At 42.6% G+C, this 17,185-nt stretch overlaps 1 protein-coding gene across 4 annotated transcripts in view; it reads right to left on the bottom strand.

Annotated features, from left to right (window-relative positions):
• Positions 1-17,185, bottom strand: part of ano5a (anoctamin 5a) — a 215,882-nt gene that overhangs the window by 131,276 nt on the left and 67,421 nt on the right. For 2 of the 4 annotated variants that reach the window (XM_068046497.1, XM_068046496.1), the window contains one exon: positions 10,908-10,961. The exons of the other annotated variants lie outside the window; for them this stretch is intronic. In XM_068046497.1, coding sequence (XP_067902598.1) covers positions 10,908-10,961 — 54 coding nt within the window. The remainder of the gene's footprint in view (positions 1-10,907; positions 10,962-17,185) is intronic. 4 annotated transcript variants of the gene reach the window in all.

The raw sequence follows: 17,185 nt of genomic DNA on the forward strand, positions 1-17,185 counted from the left end.
AGCCTGTACATGTTGAATGGTAGATTGTTGTGTGTCTTGTGAAAGGTGCAAATCAATGTGACAGGTATCCCTTCATATTCTCCAATGATCGATATATGAACATATGAATTACGAGCAGGAGTAGGCCATTCGGCCCCTCGAGCCTGCTCCACCATTCAATAAGATCATGGCTAATCGGATTGTAACCTCAACTCCTCATTCCTGCCTACCCCAAAAACCTTTCACCCCCTTGCTTATCAAGAATCTATCTATCTCTGCCTTAAAAATATTCAGAGGCTCTGCTTCCACCGCCTTTTGAGGAAGAGAGTTCCAAAGACTCATGACCCTCAGAAAAAAAAAATTCTCCTCAACTCTCTCTTAAATGGGCGACCCCTTATTCTAGATTCCCCACAAGAGGAAACATCCTTTCCACATCCACCCTATCAAGACCCTTCAGGATCTTATACGTTTCAATCAAGATGCCTCTTGCTCTTCTAAACTCCAGTGGATATAAGTCTAGCCTGTCTAACCGTTCCTCATAAGAGAACCTGCCCATTCCAGGTATTAGTCTAGTAAACCATCTTTGAACTGCTTCCAATGCATCCACATTCTTTCTTAAATAAGGAGACCAATACTGTATACAGTACTCCAGATGTGGTCTCACCAATGCCCTGTATAACTGAAGCATAACCTTCCTACTTTTGTATTCAATTCCCCTCGCAATAAACAATAACATTCTATTAGGTTTCCTAATTACTTGCTGTACCTGCATACTAACCTTCTGCTCTGCAATCGGTCACCATTTAGATAATATACTTCTTTGTTATTCTTCCTGCCAAAATGGACAATTTCACATTTTCCCACATTATACTCCATTTGTCAGACCTTCGCCTACTCAACCTATTTATATCCCTTTGTAGCCTCCTTATATCCTCTTCACAACGTACTTTCCAAACTATCTTTCTGACATCAGCAAATTTAGCAACCATACCTCCAGTCCCTTCATCCAAGTTATAAATTGTAAAAAGTTGAGGCCCCAGCACTAATCCCTGTTGCACACCACTTGTTACATCACGCAACTAGAAAATTACCCATTTATGCCTACTCTGTTTCCTGTTAGCTAGCCAATCTTCTATCCATGCCAATATGTTACCCCCTACACCATGAGCTTTTATTTTCTGAAATAACCTTTGATGTGGCACCTTATCAAATGTCTTCTGGAAATCTAAGTACAGTACCTCCGCTGATTTCCCCTTTATCCACAGCACATGTTACTTCTTCAAAAGAACTCCAATAAATTGGATAAATATGATTTCCCTTTCAAAAAACCATGTTGAAGCTGCCTTATTAACTTGAATTTTTCTAATGTGCCCTGCTATAACGTCTTTAATAATGCTTCCAACATTTTCCCCATGATATTTATTAAGCTAACTGGCCTGTAGTTTCCTGCTTTCTGTCTCCCTCCCTTTTTGAATAAAGGAGTTACATTCGCTATTTTCCAATCTAATGGAACCTTCCCCAAATCTAGGAAATTTTAGAAAATTATAAACAACGCATCAACTTTCTCACGAGGTACTTCTTTTAAAATCCTAGGATGAAGTCCATCAGGACACGGGGACTTGTCAGCCCGCAACTCCAACAATTTGTTCTCAGCATCACTTCCCTGGTGACTGTAATTTTCTTGAGTTCCTCCCTCCCTTCTATTTCCTGATTTACAGCTATTTCTCGGCTGTCACTTGTATCCTCTATGGTGAAGACTGATGCAAAATACCTGTTTAATTCATCTGCCATCTCCTTATTTTCCCTTATTAATTCCCCAGACTCACTTTCTATAGGACCAATGCTCACTTTGTTAATTCTTTTCTTTTTAAAATATCTATAGAAACTGCAAAGCAGTCTGAAGCTGAACAAGTAAATACTTTGCTGTACTGAAGAGGTGCAATAGCTGATGATGTGATCACAAGGCAGGACATCAATGAGGCTTTCGATAAGTTTGATGATGTTTTACAAGCCTTCGATAAATATTTTAATTTAAGAACCAATAAGATCTCAGAAAGGGCCAAATTTAATAGAAGGGTCCAGAATCAGGGTGAATCAGCAGATGCTTTCATTCACGACTTGTACAGACTGGCTGAAGGCGGAGTATGAAGACCTGAAGACAGACAGAGAGCTAATAAGGACCACATCGTTGTGGGTATTGCCAATGAGTCTTTATCAGATCTTCTACAGTCAAAAGAAGACTTCACCCTTGAGATGATGATTCAAACGGTAAGACAGGCAGAGCTCAGAAAACAGAACAAAACAATCCTAACAGGGAATGAAAAATCTTGGTAAGGAAAATTCCAATGACCATGCAGTTCCTGAAGCCCTGGACTGAAAAACAATCTCCAGATAAAAAGGTACACTCAGGCAGGATGTCACAAGACACCATGAATCCTGCCAGTGCTGTGGCACCAAAAAGGCTCACGGACGCAAACAGTGTTCTGTAAATAAGTTAGAATGCTTTCATTGCAAGAAGATGGGCCACTTTGGTAAAATGTACCAAAGAAAGTCCTCTCCTCCTAAAGATTCCAAACAAAAAAAGTCTTCATGAATAGAGCTATCAATACAGTGGAACATGCTCTATTGAAAGATAAATCACCAAATTTTCTAGGGAGATCAATGACCCTAATCATGCATTTTGGACAACAGACATTTATGTCAATCGACATCGTACAAATTTCAAATTAGACACTGGAGCAAGTGTCACAGTCTTGTCAGAGAATGAACCATGGTTGTCAACACACTGCTTGCAACCAACAGACACACAGTTACTTGGTCCAGAAGGTTTAGAATTGAAAGTCAAGGGAAAGCTACAGGCAACACTCCAGTACAAGGGAAAGCAGAGATTGGAAACATTGGATGTTTCAAGGCATCAAGAATTTTCTCTTTTGAGCAGAAGAGCACATTTAGATCTATCTTATCAAAAAAGTGGATGAAATCAAGCAACAAAACTTCAAGAGCAACTTTCAAACCGATTTTCCAAAACTATTCTCAGGTCTTGGAAGATTCAAGACTGAATGCCACATTATGTTGAGAGAAGATTTTAAACTGGTATGCATCTTTATGCCAAGGAAGATAGCACACCCATTGATGCAGAAAGTCCAAACTCAGCTGGAAGTGATGACCAGGATGGGAGTCATTACTCCTGGCACGAAACCAACGGAGTGGTGTTCTGGAATGGTTCCAGTTCCTAAACCAAATGGTACTCTTCACATCTGTGTAGACCTAACTGAACTTAATAAGGCGGTCACAAGTTAAATTCAACCAATGTCCTCAGTGGATGAAAACTTGGTAAAGTTATCCAGAATATCATGTTCATAAAACTCCACGCGAATAACGACTTTTGGCAAGTTCCGTTGGATAAGAAGTCAAGATTACGGACAACCTCCATCACTCCATTTGGAAGATTTTGCTTTAATTTATTACCATTCGGGATAGCATCTACACCTGAAATATTTCAAAGGACTATGTCAAACATTTTACAGGGCCTTAAAGGAGTAATATGCCATATGGATGAAATTTTAGTCCATGGTGAATCCATTGAAGAACATGACCTGAGGTTTAGAGCAGTTTTGAATCATCTACAAGAAGGGGCCTGCCACTTAATGAAAGTGTAAATTCTCAAAAACAGCTATTTGTTTCTTAGGACAGATTGTTAGTAGCAAGGGCATAATAGCAAACCCGCAAAAGACGAGAGGCATTAGTGAATTCCCAATTGCTACTTCTGTCCAAGATCCTTCAACAATTCTTTGGAATGGTCAGTTGGCAAAATCTTTGCCCAATCTAGCACAGGTTACTGATCCCTTAAGACAACTCAAAGAAATATCCAGAATGGTGTGGGAGTGCACATCAAGAGGAGGTGTATCAAGGATCAAGGAAATGCTGATTTCGCCAGACATCTTAGTGCATTGCAACCCTTCACTACCAACCACAATTGCAGCAAACGCCTCATCTACAGGGCTAAAGACATTCCTTTTTCAAGATCAGCTAGATGGATGTAAAAGACCGATCTATTATGCATCTTGAGCATTGTCTGAGACTGAGGCAAGGTACTCTGCAATAGAGAAAGAAACTCTCGTAGTCACGTGGACTTGCAAAAAGTTCTCATTATATTATTCGCTTAAAAGAGACAAACCACAAATGTTCAGTTTCCTTACTGGATGTAAAGAAACTCGCTAGAATGCCTCCGAGAATTCAGAGATTCCGACTGAGGCTAATGAGGTTCAGGTACAAGACAGTGTATGTACAAGACAAGATGCAAACTTCCACAGATGCTTTACCCAGAGCTATTGTTGACTATCCTACACACCAAGATGTTAACTTCGTTGATGAGATTGAGTTGTACTCATAGTACACTGCATCGTAATGGCCGGCAAGTCCACAAAAGCTCCAAGAAAGTTGTCATACTCAGAAGCGAGATGAGGAATGCATCTGAATGCACCAATACTGCACACAAGGTTGACTGCATCAATGTCCCAGTGGTACAGTGATGAAAATTTTCTTTGAAGACAGAAAACACTTCACTATTGTGGATGATTTGTTGGTGTCTAATGAGAAGCTGGTAATTCCGTTCGCTCTCCGGACAGATATCTTGGAAAGAATACATCTGGGTCACATGGGCATCACGAAATGCAGAACACAGGCTCAGTCATCTGTTTGGCGGCCAGGGATATCCAGAGATACAGAACAAATGATCTCCAATTGCCAGATATGCACAGTGCACATACCAGACCAGAGGGTATCCCTTCATATCAACAACATTTCCAACCAGACCGTGAGAACGCATAGGGATAGATCAATTTTTCTTTCATAGGAAATCCTACATGATAGTGATTGACTATTTTTCCAAGATGGATTGAAGTTCAAAGGTTGTATACAACAACTATAGAATCTGTTTTTCTAGCTTTACAAGAGATCTTTGCAATGCTTGGCATTCCTGATGAGGTTGTGTCAGATAATTGACCACAATTTGCAAATGAATACTTCACGCAATATGCGGGAACATGTAGATTCGTGCATCTCACAAGTTCCCTGAGATATCCTCAATCTAATGGTGAAGCTGAACGAGGAGTCAGAACTATTAAAACACTGTTGAAGAAAAACAAAGATTTTCAAACTGCACCCTGAAATTGCAGATCTACTCCATTGCTGTGCAGATTAGCACGATCCAAGCTGTTGATGAGGAGGAAGCTCAAAACCCAACTTCTTATCAAAAAACTACTTCCAGGGCTAGAAGTCCAGGATTATCAGACAGTTCAAGACAGAGAGAAAAGTCTTATAGGAAACAACAAGCTCAGTATTACAATGAGATATCGTACCAGAAACCTACCCAAGTTGATGGGAGGACAAAAGATATGGATACGAAACCAAGGCAGAGAAGGAGTAATTATCCAGAGGGATGAAAATGATCAGAAATCTTAATTAGTACACACTCCAGAGGGTACTATAAGATGAAATAGGAGAAAGCTTATTCCTAGTCCTCAATGACGTCAGTCTGTCAGATATTTGGATGAACCAGATGTTGATTCTGTTTCACAGAAAACCGGATACAACAAACCTCAATGAAAACCATCCAAGTCAATGACCAAGAGATCAGGAAAAAATTACTGACCTTCAGAGTCTGACAGGAACATGATCAGGGAGAATCGTGAAGTTTCCAACAGATAGAATGCATGATATCAGAAACCTGGGGGGAGACTGGGTAGTATGTAAAATAAAAATTAATGTGTATCAATATATATTGTAAAGATTTGTGAGGGGGGGTGCAATTTAGTATAAGGGTCTGAGAAGGTTAACGTCTGGTACAGTGAGTACCACCTCCCACTGTGATGCTGTAATAGGCTTTGGAGAAGCAAGAAGCATTATGAGTAGAAGTAGCTTGACAGCCTTATGGAAAGTCTATATTGTTTATGTAAATATAATAAATGAGTTACTGTTAGATTTACTACGACTCAGAATTTTCTGTAAATCAGGCTCAACCTAGCACCTGAAATGCTAACAATATACAACAAAACAGGCAACAGCAAGCTAGCAGCCCATTTTACATCTCTTCCAATTTTTATTTCCATTAAAATCAATGGGATTCCGACTTGCTATTATGCATTTTAAATTTAAAAAGATTTGATTTTATATAGAATCTTTCACAACCACATGGCATACCGAAGTACTTTCCAGCTAATGAAGTACTTTTGAAGTGTAGTCACTATTTAATGTAGGAAACATGGCAGCCAAATTGCACACAGCAATGTGATAATGACCAGATAATCTGTTTTTGTGATGTTGATTGAGCGATGAATATGGGCGAAGACATTGGGATAACTCCCCTGCTCTTCTTCAAAATAGCGCCATGGAATCTTTTATGTCCACTTGAGACAGCAGATGGGACCCTCTGTTTAATGTCTCATCTGAAAGACGACCTTCAACAGTGCAGCACTCCCTCATTACTGCACTAGAGCGTCCAATTTGATTTTTGTACTCAAGTCCTGGTTTGGGACTTGAACCCATAACCTTCTGACTCAGAGGTGAAAGTGCTACCACTGAGCTGCAGCTGCTACCTGTCAAGATCTACTCCACAGTTAATCTATTATTGTTCATTGATGCTTGTTTTTTTTAATTTATTTAGAGATACAGTACTGAAACAGGCCCTTCGGCCCACTGAGTCTGTGCCGACCAACAACCACCCTTTTATACTAACCCTACAGTAATCCCATATTCCCTACCACCTACCTACACTAGGGGCAATTTACAACAGCCAATTTACCTATCACCTGCAAGTCTTTGGCGGCGGGAGGAAACCGGAGCACCCGGCGAAAACCCACGCGGTCACAGGGAGAACTTGCAAACTCCGCACAGGCAGTACCCAGAATCGAACCCAGGTCCCTGGAGCTGTGAGGCTGCAGTGCTAACCACTGCGCCACTGTGCTTTAATAAAATTGGTTTTAAGTTCCAGAAAATGAAACAGATTGAATGATGCTCTGTAATACTCTTTTGGGGTACCAGTTAAGGTGAAAGGGTATTTTTTTTTTATTCAGTCATGGGATGTGGGCGACGCTGGCCAGGCCAGCATTTATTGCCCATCCCTAATTGCCCTTGAGAAGGTGGCGGTGAGCTGCCTTCTTGAACCGCTGTAGTCCATTTGGGGTAGGTATACCCACAGTGCAGTTAGGAAGGGAGTTCCAGGAATTTGAAGCAGTGACAGTGAAGGAACGGCGATATTTTTTTAATTTTTATTTATTTTATTTAGAGATACAGCACTGAAACAGGCCCTTCGGCCCACCGAGTCTGTGCCAACCAACAACCACCCATTTATACTAACCCTACAGTAATCCCACATTCCCCATCACCTCCCTACACTAGGGGCAATTTACAATGGCCAATTTACCTATTACCTGCAAGTCTTTGGATGTGGGAGGAAACCGGAGCACCTGGCGAAAACCCACGCAGACACAGGGAGAACTTGCAAACTCCGCACAGGCAGTACCCAGAATCGAACCTGGGTCCCTGGAGCTGTGAGGCTGCGGTGCTAACCACTGCGCCGCCCATTGGCAATATAGTTCCAAGTCAGGATGGTGTGTGACTTGGAGGGGAACTTGCAGGTGGTGGTGTTCCCATGTATTTGCTGCCCTTGTCCTTCTAGTTGGTAGAGGTCGCGGGTTTGGAAGGTGCTGTCTGAGGAGCCTTGGTGCATTGATGCAGTGCATCTTGTAGATGGTACACACTGCTGCTACTGTGCGTCGGTGGTGGAGGGAGTGAATGTTTGTAGATGGGGTGCCAATCAAGCGGGCTGCTTTCTCCTGGATGGTGTCGAGCTTCTTTAGTGTTGTTGGAGCTGCACCCATCCAGGCAAGTGGAAAGTATTCCATCACACTCCTGACTTGTGCCTAGTAGATGGTGAACAGGCTTTGGGGAGTCAGGAGGTGAGTTACTCGCCTCAGGATTCCTAGCCTCTGACCTGCTCTTGTAGCCACGGTATTTATATGGCTACCCCAGTTCAGCTTCTGGTCAATGGTAGCCCCTAGGATGTTGATAGTGGGGGATTCAGCGATGGTAATGCTGTTGAATGTCAAGGGAGATGGTTATATTCTCTTTTGTTGGAGATGGTTATTGCCTGGCATTTGTGTGGCGCGAATGTTACTTGCCACTTATCAGCCCAAGCCTGGATACTGTCCAGGTCTTGCTGCATTTCTACACGGACTGTTTCAGTATCTGAGGAGTCATGAATGGTGCTGAACATTGTGCAATCATCAGCGAACATCCTCACTTCTGACCTTATGATTGAAGGAAGGTCATTGATGAAGCAGCTGAAGATGATTGTGACACTTCCATGTGAAAACATCTCATTAATATCATTCATGGAACATTATTAAGAAGCTTGAACTAGGGGATTCATTGGTTCCTCATTTTGTTTTTATTTTGCTAAGAAGATCGCTCCTGCTGTAAAAGTATTAAACAATTAAAATATAAAATCAACAAAATTGTATTCACTTACCTTTTTATGGGGGGGGGGGCGGGAAGAGCAACAAAGGATACATTTCAGTAAGTACTACAAATCTTCTCAGATACAAGTGCCCATTGACAAAGTCATCAGTCAGTGCCATGTCCCATCCTGTACCTATGCTGTTCCAGCTTCTCTCATATACAAATAATGCCAGTTATTTAAAGCGTGTGTGCGCAAAGTGTTTGATCTAACCTGGTGTAGGCTCATCGGTCACATTATAGTGATCATCGCACATTACTTACCATCTCCTGAGGCTGTGACTTCGAGAACACTCAATTATTAACAAATATAATTTTTGTTTTTCCACCACCAACAGCTTAGAAATCTAATTTATTCAATAAAATCACAGCCACACAACACCTCCTCCACCACCTACAAACACAACAAATTACAGAACAAAACTAAAAATGGCTTAAACTATTTAAATAGAGACAATAGAGTATTATTGTACACTGCCTGTGTTTTTTAAAAAATTCATTCTTGGGTTACGACCATCACTGGCAAAGCCGACATATATTACCCATCCCTGCTGCCCTCAAGACATTGGTGGTGGACCAATTGAGTTGCTGCAGCCTATCTGGTGAAGGTACTCCCACGGTACTGTTAAGTCAGTGTCCCAGGATTTTGACCCAATGGCCATGAAGGAACAGTGATATATTTCCATGTCAGGATGGTGTGAGACTTGGAGGGGAACATGCAGGTGTTGGTGTTTACACATGCCTGCTGTCCTTGTTCAGAGGTCGCAGGTTGGGAAGGCACTGCTAAGGAAGCCCAGGCAATTTTCTGCAGTGTATCCTGTAGTTAGTATACACTGCAGCCATGTTGGGCTGGTGATGGAGAAAGTGGATGTTTAAGCTGGTGGATGGCTGCCAATGAAGTGGCTGCTTTGTCCTGGATAGTGTTGTGCCTCTGGAATATTGTTGCAGCAGCTGTATCCACCTTGGCAAGTGGGAAGTATTCCATCGCATTCCTGACTTGTGACTTGTAGGTTGTCAAGAGGCAATGGGAAGTCAAGCGATGAGCCACTCATTGAGGTATAACTAGCTTCTGACCGGTTCTTGTAGCCACAGTCATTTATGACGGAGTAGAGGTTAACTCAGCTTCGGACACTGACCTAAGTAACTCCTGCAGTGATGTTCTGGGACCAAGATGATTGGCCTCCAATGGCCACAATCATCATCTTTTATGGCAGGTTTGACTCCAGCCGTTGGAGAGTTTTGCCCTTATTCTCCATTGACCAGTTTGACTAGGCTCATTGGTGCCAAATTTGATTGAATGCTCTCTTGATGTCAAGAGCAGTCACTCTCACCTCACCTCTGGAATTCAGTTCTTTTGTCTATGTTTAGACCAAGGCTGTAATGAGGTCTGAAGCTCAGTGGGTCATGGCAGAAACAAACTAAGAATCAGTGAGCAGTTTATTGGTGAGTAAGTGCCTTTTGTTAGCACATTTGAGGATTCCTTCCATCACTTTGCTGATTATTGAAAGTAGACTGATAGGGCGGAAATTGGCTGGGTTGGACTTGTCTTGCTTATTATGGACAGAACATAATTGGGCAATTTTTTGGATAGTCGGGGTGCTGCCAGTAGTAGCTGTAGCGGAACAGCTTGGCTAGAGGCAGGGCTAGTTCTGCAGAACTACAGAGTTGTCAGGGTCAATAGTCTTTGCTATATCCAGTGCACTCAGCCGTTTCTTCATATCACTTGGTGCAAGTTAAATTGGCTAATGACTAACACTGGTGACGCTCAGCTCTCAGGAGGAGGCTGAAGCCCCCATGTTCTTATCCCCATCACACTTATCCTGGGCCTGTTTTTTGATATTCTTTCATGGGATGTGGGCATTACTGGCAAGGCCAGCTTTTGCTGCACATCCCTAATTGTCCTTGACAACTGAGTGGTTTGCCAGGCCATTTCAGAGGGCAGTTAAAGTCAATCACATTGCTGTGGGTCTGAAGTCACATGTAGGCCAGACCAGGTAAGGACAGAAGATTTCCTTCCCTAAAGGGCATTAGTGAACCAGATGATAATTTCATGGCACCATTACTGAGACTAGCTTTCAATTCCAGATTTTTATTAATTAATTGAATGTATTAATTCATTGAATTTAAATTCCAACAGCTGCCATGCTGGAATGTGAACCCATTAGCATAGGCCTCTGCATCGGTGGTTCAGCGACATTATTACGACACCACTGCCTCCCCTCAAGCTCAAGGCAAGTCAGCAATGAGTTCCTTTTAATAGCGAAGTTTCAAGACATTAAAGAAAAACACAGACAAACACTGGTCTAAGGTAAAAACATGCACTACTTTTACAAATTGGTTTACAAAGCTACAGCATGCACAACATGCAAACACCTACATTCAGACCGACAAGTGTAGTAATGGCTGCTTACCACCTTTGGCAGACCAGAGATGAGAGAAGCAGTCTCTGTTGTAGTACTTAGTACCTGATGAGTGCATCAAGGAGAGATTCTCATGTTAGGTTACAGACCAATCAAGCCATTCTTTAGGGTTATACAACAGTACACTAAGCCATTGAATAAAATTCAAACTGGGCATAGGTGAGGGAGAGTAGCAGAGAAAGAAAGGAACATGCAACTTAACTACAGTGGTAACAGAGCACATGCAATTATGGAGAGAAATGTACATTCACTGGGTGGTTACACTTAGGTCTTTGTTTTCTGAATTGTCAATTAATTACAGAGAATCATAAAAAGTTTATGGCACAGAAAGAGGCCATTTGGCCCATCGTGTCTACACCGGCCAAAAATTAACCACCCAGTCTAATCCTACCTTCCCGCATTTGGTCCATAGCCCTGCAGGTTACGGCACTGGAGGTGCATATCCAGACACCTTTTAAATGAGTCATAGAGTCGTACAGCATAGAAACAGACCCTTCGGCCCACTGCATCCATGCCAACCATAATGCCTATCTATACTAATCCCACCTGCCTGCATTAATTCCATATCCCTCTATGCCTTGCTCATTTAAGTACCTGTCCAGATGCCTCTTAAAATGTTGTTACTGTTCCTGCCTCCACGACCTCCTCGAGCAGCTCATTCCAGATACCCACTATTCTTTGTGTGAAAAATGTATCCCTTTGATCCCCTTTAAACCTCCTCCCTCTCATCTTAAATCTATGCCCTCTAGTTTTAGTCACCCCTACAATGGGAAACAGACTCTGGCTATCTACCCTATCTATGCCTTTCATAATTTTATATACCTCTATCATGTCCCCTCTCAGCCTCCTTCGCTCCAGGGAAAACAGACCCAGCCTATCCAATCTCTCTTTATAACTCAAGCCCTCCATACCAGTCAACATCTTTGTGAATCTTTTCTGCACCCTCTCTAGCTTAATCAGATCTTTCCTGTAGTGCGGTGACCAGAACTGCACACAGTACTCCAAATGCAGCCTAACCAACGTTATGTACAACTGTAACATGACGTCCCAACTCTTGTATTCAATGCCTCGGCCGATGAAGGCAAACATGCCATATGCCTTCTTCATCACCCTGTCTACCTGTGTTGCCACTTTCAGGGAACTATGTACTTGCACCCCAAGGTCTCTCTGCTCAAGAACACTCCCCAGGGCCCTGCCATTCACTGTATATGTCCTGCCCTGGTTTAACTTCCCAAAATGCATCACTTCGCACTTGTCTGCGTTAAATTCCATTTGCCAATTCCTTGCCCACTTTCCCAATTTATCTATATCCTGTTGTAACCTGAGACAACCTTCTTCACTGTCCACTATACCATCAATTTTGGTGTCATCTGCAAACTTATTAATCATGCCCCCTGCAATTTCATCCAAGTCATTAATATATATGACGAACAGAGGGCCCAGCAGCGATCCCTGTGGCACACCACTGGTCACCAACCTCCAATCTGAAAACAACCCTCCACTACCACCCTCTGCCTCCTATCACCAAGCCAATTTTGTATCCAATTGGCTAGCTCACCCTAGATTCAATGTGTTCAAACCTTCTGGACCAGCCTACCATGCGGGACCTTGTCAAAGGTCTTGCTAAAGTCCACGTAGACAATGTCCATCGCCCTGCCCTCCTCAATCCTCTTGGTCACCTCCTCGAAAAACTCAATCAAATTTGTGAGACATGATTTCCCACGCACAAAGCCATGCTGACTATCCCTAATCAGACCATGGCTTTCCAAATGCAAAAAAATCCTGTCTCTCAGAATCCCTTCCAATAACTTTCCCACCACTGATGTAAGGTTCACCAGCCTGTAGTTCCCTGGCTTATGCCTGCTGCCCTTCTTAAATAAAGGCACAACATTAGCTATCCTCCAGTCTTCCGGTACCTCACCCGTGGCTAACGATGATACAAAAATCTCTGCCAGGACCCCAGCAATCTCCTCCCTTGCTTCCCATAGCATCCTTGGATACACCTGATCAGGCCCTGGGGATTTATCCACCTTAATGTGCTTTGTAATGTTGATATGCTCCAGGATATCGCTGTGCCCTCCCTTGAACTCACTAGCTTTCATGACCTTCTCCACGGTAAATACAGACAGGAAGTATTCATTTAAGACCACGCCCATTTCCCATAGCTCCACACATAGAGTACCACACTGATCCTTAAGGGGACCTACTCTCTCCTTCGCTACCCTTTTACTCTTAATATACTTTTAGAATCTTTTAGGATTCTCCTTTATCTTATTAGAATTAGAATTAGAATATTACAGCGCAGTACAGGCCCTTCGGCCCTCGATCTTGCGCCGAGCTGTGAAACCATCTGACCTACACTATTCCATTTTCATCCATGTGTCTATCCAATGTCCACTTAAATGCCCTTAAAGTTGGCGAATCTACTACTGCTGCAGGCAGGGCATTCCACGCCCTATCTGCCAGGGAAATCTCATGGCCCCTTTTCACCCTCCTAATTTCCTTCTTAAGTGTACTCCTACATCCCCTATACTCCGAGGGACTTGCTTGATCCCAGCTGCCTATACCTGACATATGCCTCTTTCTTTGTCCTGACCAGACCCTCAATATTCCTAGTCAACCAAGGTTCCCTAAGCTTGCCAGCCTTGCTCTTCCATCTAACAGGAACATGCCAGCCCTGAACTCTTCCTATCTCACTTTTAAAAGCCTCCCACTTGCCAGACGTCCCTTTACCTGTAAACAGCCTCTCCCATTCAACATTTGAGAGTTCCTGTCTGATGCCATCGAAATTAGCCTGCCCTCAATTTAGGACTTCAACCTGAGGTCCAGTCCTATCCTTTTCCATAACTATCTTGAAGCTAACAGAGTTATGGCCACTGGTCCCAAAGTGCTCCCCCACTGACACATCAACCACCTGCCCAGCCTCATTTCCTAAGAGGAGGTCGAGTGTAGCCCCTTCTATAGTAGGGCCCTCCACATACTGCTTCAAAAAACTATCCTTGACACACTTAAATTCTTCCCCATCTGATCCCTTCGCACTATGGCAGTCCCAGTCAATATTAGGGAAGTTAAAATCACCTCGTATTACAACCCTATAATTCCTACATCTATCTGTGATTTCCCTATTTATATGCTCCTCCAATTCCCTCTGACTATTGGGTGGCCTATAGTATAATCCCATCAAAGTGATCACCCCTTTCTTATTCTTATGAGTTGAGGGTTTCTGCCTCAACTACCCTTTCAGGCAGTGAGTTCCAAACCCATACCACCCTCTGGGTGAAAAATATGTTCCCTCATCTTTCCACTAATCTTCCTACCAACCACTCTAAATCTATCCCCCCTAGTCACTGACCTCTCTACTAAGGTAAATAGGCTCTTCATATCCACTCTACCCAGGCCCCTCACAATTTTGTACATTTCAATCAAATGTCCCCTCAGCCTCCTCTATTCCAACGAGAACAACTCCAGCCAATCCAATCTTTCCTCATAGCTGCATTTTTCCCAGTCCTGGCCACATCCTCGTAAATCTCCTCAGTACACTCTCTGGTGCAATTACATCCTTTCTGTAATGAGATGACCAGAACTGCACACAGTACTCAAGTTATGGCCTAACCAATACAGTTCCAAAATAACCTCCCTACTCTTGTATTCTATACCTCGGCTAATAAAAGGAAAAGGAATCCATATGCCTTCTTAACCTGTCCTGCTACCTTCAGGTATCTGTGGACATTCACTCCAAGGTTCCTCACTTCTTCTACACCTCTTAGTATTCTCCCATTAATCATGTATTTCTTTGCCTTGTTTGACCTCCCCAATGCATCACCTCATACTTCTCCAGACTGAATACCATTTGTCACTTTTCTGTCCACCTGACCAGTCCACCAATATCTTCCTGCAGCCTGCAACTTATCCTCCTCGCTATCAACCACATCAATCATGCCCCTCCATTTACATCCAAATCATTTATACCATAAAATGCAGGGATCCAGTACTGAGCCCTGCAGAATACCACTGGAAACAGCCCTCCACTCGCAAAAACACGAGTCAACAATTATCCTTTGTTTCCTGCCCTGGGCCAATTTTGTATCCACCTTACTAAATTTCCCTGAATCCCATGGGCTTTTATTTTTTTTTAAAACCAGTCTGCCACGTGGGACCTGGTCAAAAGCCTTGCTAAAATCCACGTAAACCACATCAACTGCACTACCCTCATCAATCTTCCTCGTTACTTCTTCAAAAAATTCGAACACGTTAGTCAGACAAGATCTTCAAGACTACCAGAAAACAATAAAAGTCATAATAAAATTAGTCAAAAGCTACTATAAATCAGTTTCTTTGGGATCGAAATGTCAGTTTGAAACCCAATTCCTAATTTGGTATAGAAAAGCCCAGAGCCAATTAGGGCAGATAAGTACCTCACGCAGGTGGTGATCATCAGCGAGTCAGTTTTTTTGTTGCCTCAATTGGAAACCAATCAATTGTATGTCATGACCAGATGGGTTTGATCTGCAAATCTAGCAGCTAAATTCATTTGCCTTTGGTTCACTGCAAACAGAAATACTATTTTGTGGAACCACACTGTGTTCCTACATCAGAATCATTCAAACAGATACATTGGCATTGATTTTAACCCAATCCACTTGGCAGGTTACCAGAAAAGTCAAATTGGGCGGGGTTCTAAATGGTTTGATGATCTGATGGGTCTCTTGTTGGGAGGGTTAGGTTAAAATTACTCCCAAATTATTTTGATCTTCTACTCATTACCAGTTTGCTAGCAAGTTGATAACCATCCTGATCAAATATAAAAACAAAGGGAGAAGTTAGTATAAATGTTTAACACAAGGGGTTTTGGAATATGGAAAGCTTTACCACAAGTGGCTATTGAGGTTATAACATAACGGAGTTGGATAAACAACTGAAGAAAAAGGCTGGGAAATAAAAATGGAGTAGATAGCTCCAGTTGATGTTCCAGCACTGGTACAGATGTGCTGGCCCTAATGGTGCCCCTTATCTTATCTGAGGGTCATTTACAGCACAGAAGGAGGCCATTCGGCCCATCGAGTCTGTGCCATCTGCTGTAGCTTCTTTGAACTGGCATCAAAGCCTATCCAGCAGTTGTGTGCTTCATCCACTCTTAACCAATATTTGCTGGATGGCCAATCCATCAATTACAAAAATAGACCCCATGGATATTCCTTGAGAACACAGATTAAAAACCCGGGTTCAATTCTGGGTACTGCCTGTGTGGAGTTTGCAAGTTCTCCCTGTGTCTGCGTCGGTTTCCTCCGGGTGCTCCGGTTTCCTCCCACATGCCAAAGACTTGCAGGTTGATAGGTAAATTGGCCAGTAGCAATTGCCCCTAGTATAGGTAGGTGGTAGGGAAATATAGGGATAGGTGGGGATGTGGTAGGAATATGGAATTAGTGTAGGATTAGTATAAATGGGTGGTTGATGGTCGGCACAGACTTGGTGGGCCGAAGGGCCTGTTTCAGTGCTGTATCTCTAAAACTAAAAGCTAAAAAAACCTGGATTTTCCTACTGTTATTTTAATGCCAGTGGTCAATGAGTAACCACTGCCATTAAAATCATCTGACTGAAAAAAAAATCAAGGCTTCTATCTCACTAGACTAAGGTTGGATTCTATTCATTAGCAGAGACCTCAGGAATGAGTGAATGTTCAAAATTCTGCAAAACAAGGCATTTGTAAACAACAACTCCCACTTATATAAGTGCCTTTAACATAGTAAAATGCCTGTCAAAAGTTAACACTGATCCACATAAAGAAATATTAGGACAGGTGACAAAATATTTGGTCAAAGAGGTAGGTTTTAAAGGAGCTACTTAACAGAGGGCAGGTGGAGAGGTTTAGCGGAAAAAAAATTGCAGAGCTTATTGTCTAAGCAGCTGAAGGCACGGTCACCAATTGTGGAGTGATGAAAATCAGAGAACACAAAATGCCAGAATTGGAGCAGCACTGAGATCTCGGAGGTGATGGTGGTTGTTGGGATGGAGGAGGTTAGAGAAATAAAGAGAGGCAAGGCTACGGAGGGAGTTAAAAACAAGGGGCAGAATTTTAAAATCGAGATGTTTTACAATCAGAAAAGCCTGTTATTGCTGGTACCCCAGTCCAACTTTCCACAAGTCCTTCTGTACTCCTGGCAATGACGAAGTTCACTTTCTTTGGACTGTCTTCCTAGTTATGATCACTGCCTCAGGCTACAACATTTAAAGGCACAATTGTAATAGAGCTGTGCTGCTAATTTTCAAAC

The sequence above is a fragment of the Heterodontus francisci genome, chromosome 14 (genome assembly GCF_036365525.1).
Source record: "Heterodontus francisci isolate sHetFra1 chromosome 14, sHetFra1.hap1, whole genome shotgun sequence".
Taxonomy (NCBI): Eukaryota; Metazoa; Chordata; class Chondrichthyes; order Heterodontiformes; family Heterodontidae; genus Heterodontus; species Heterodontus francisci.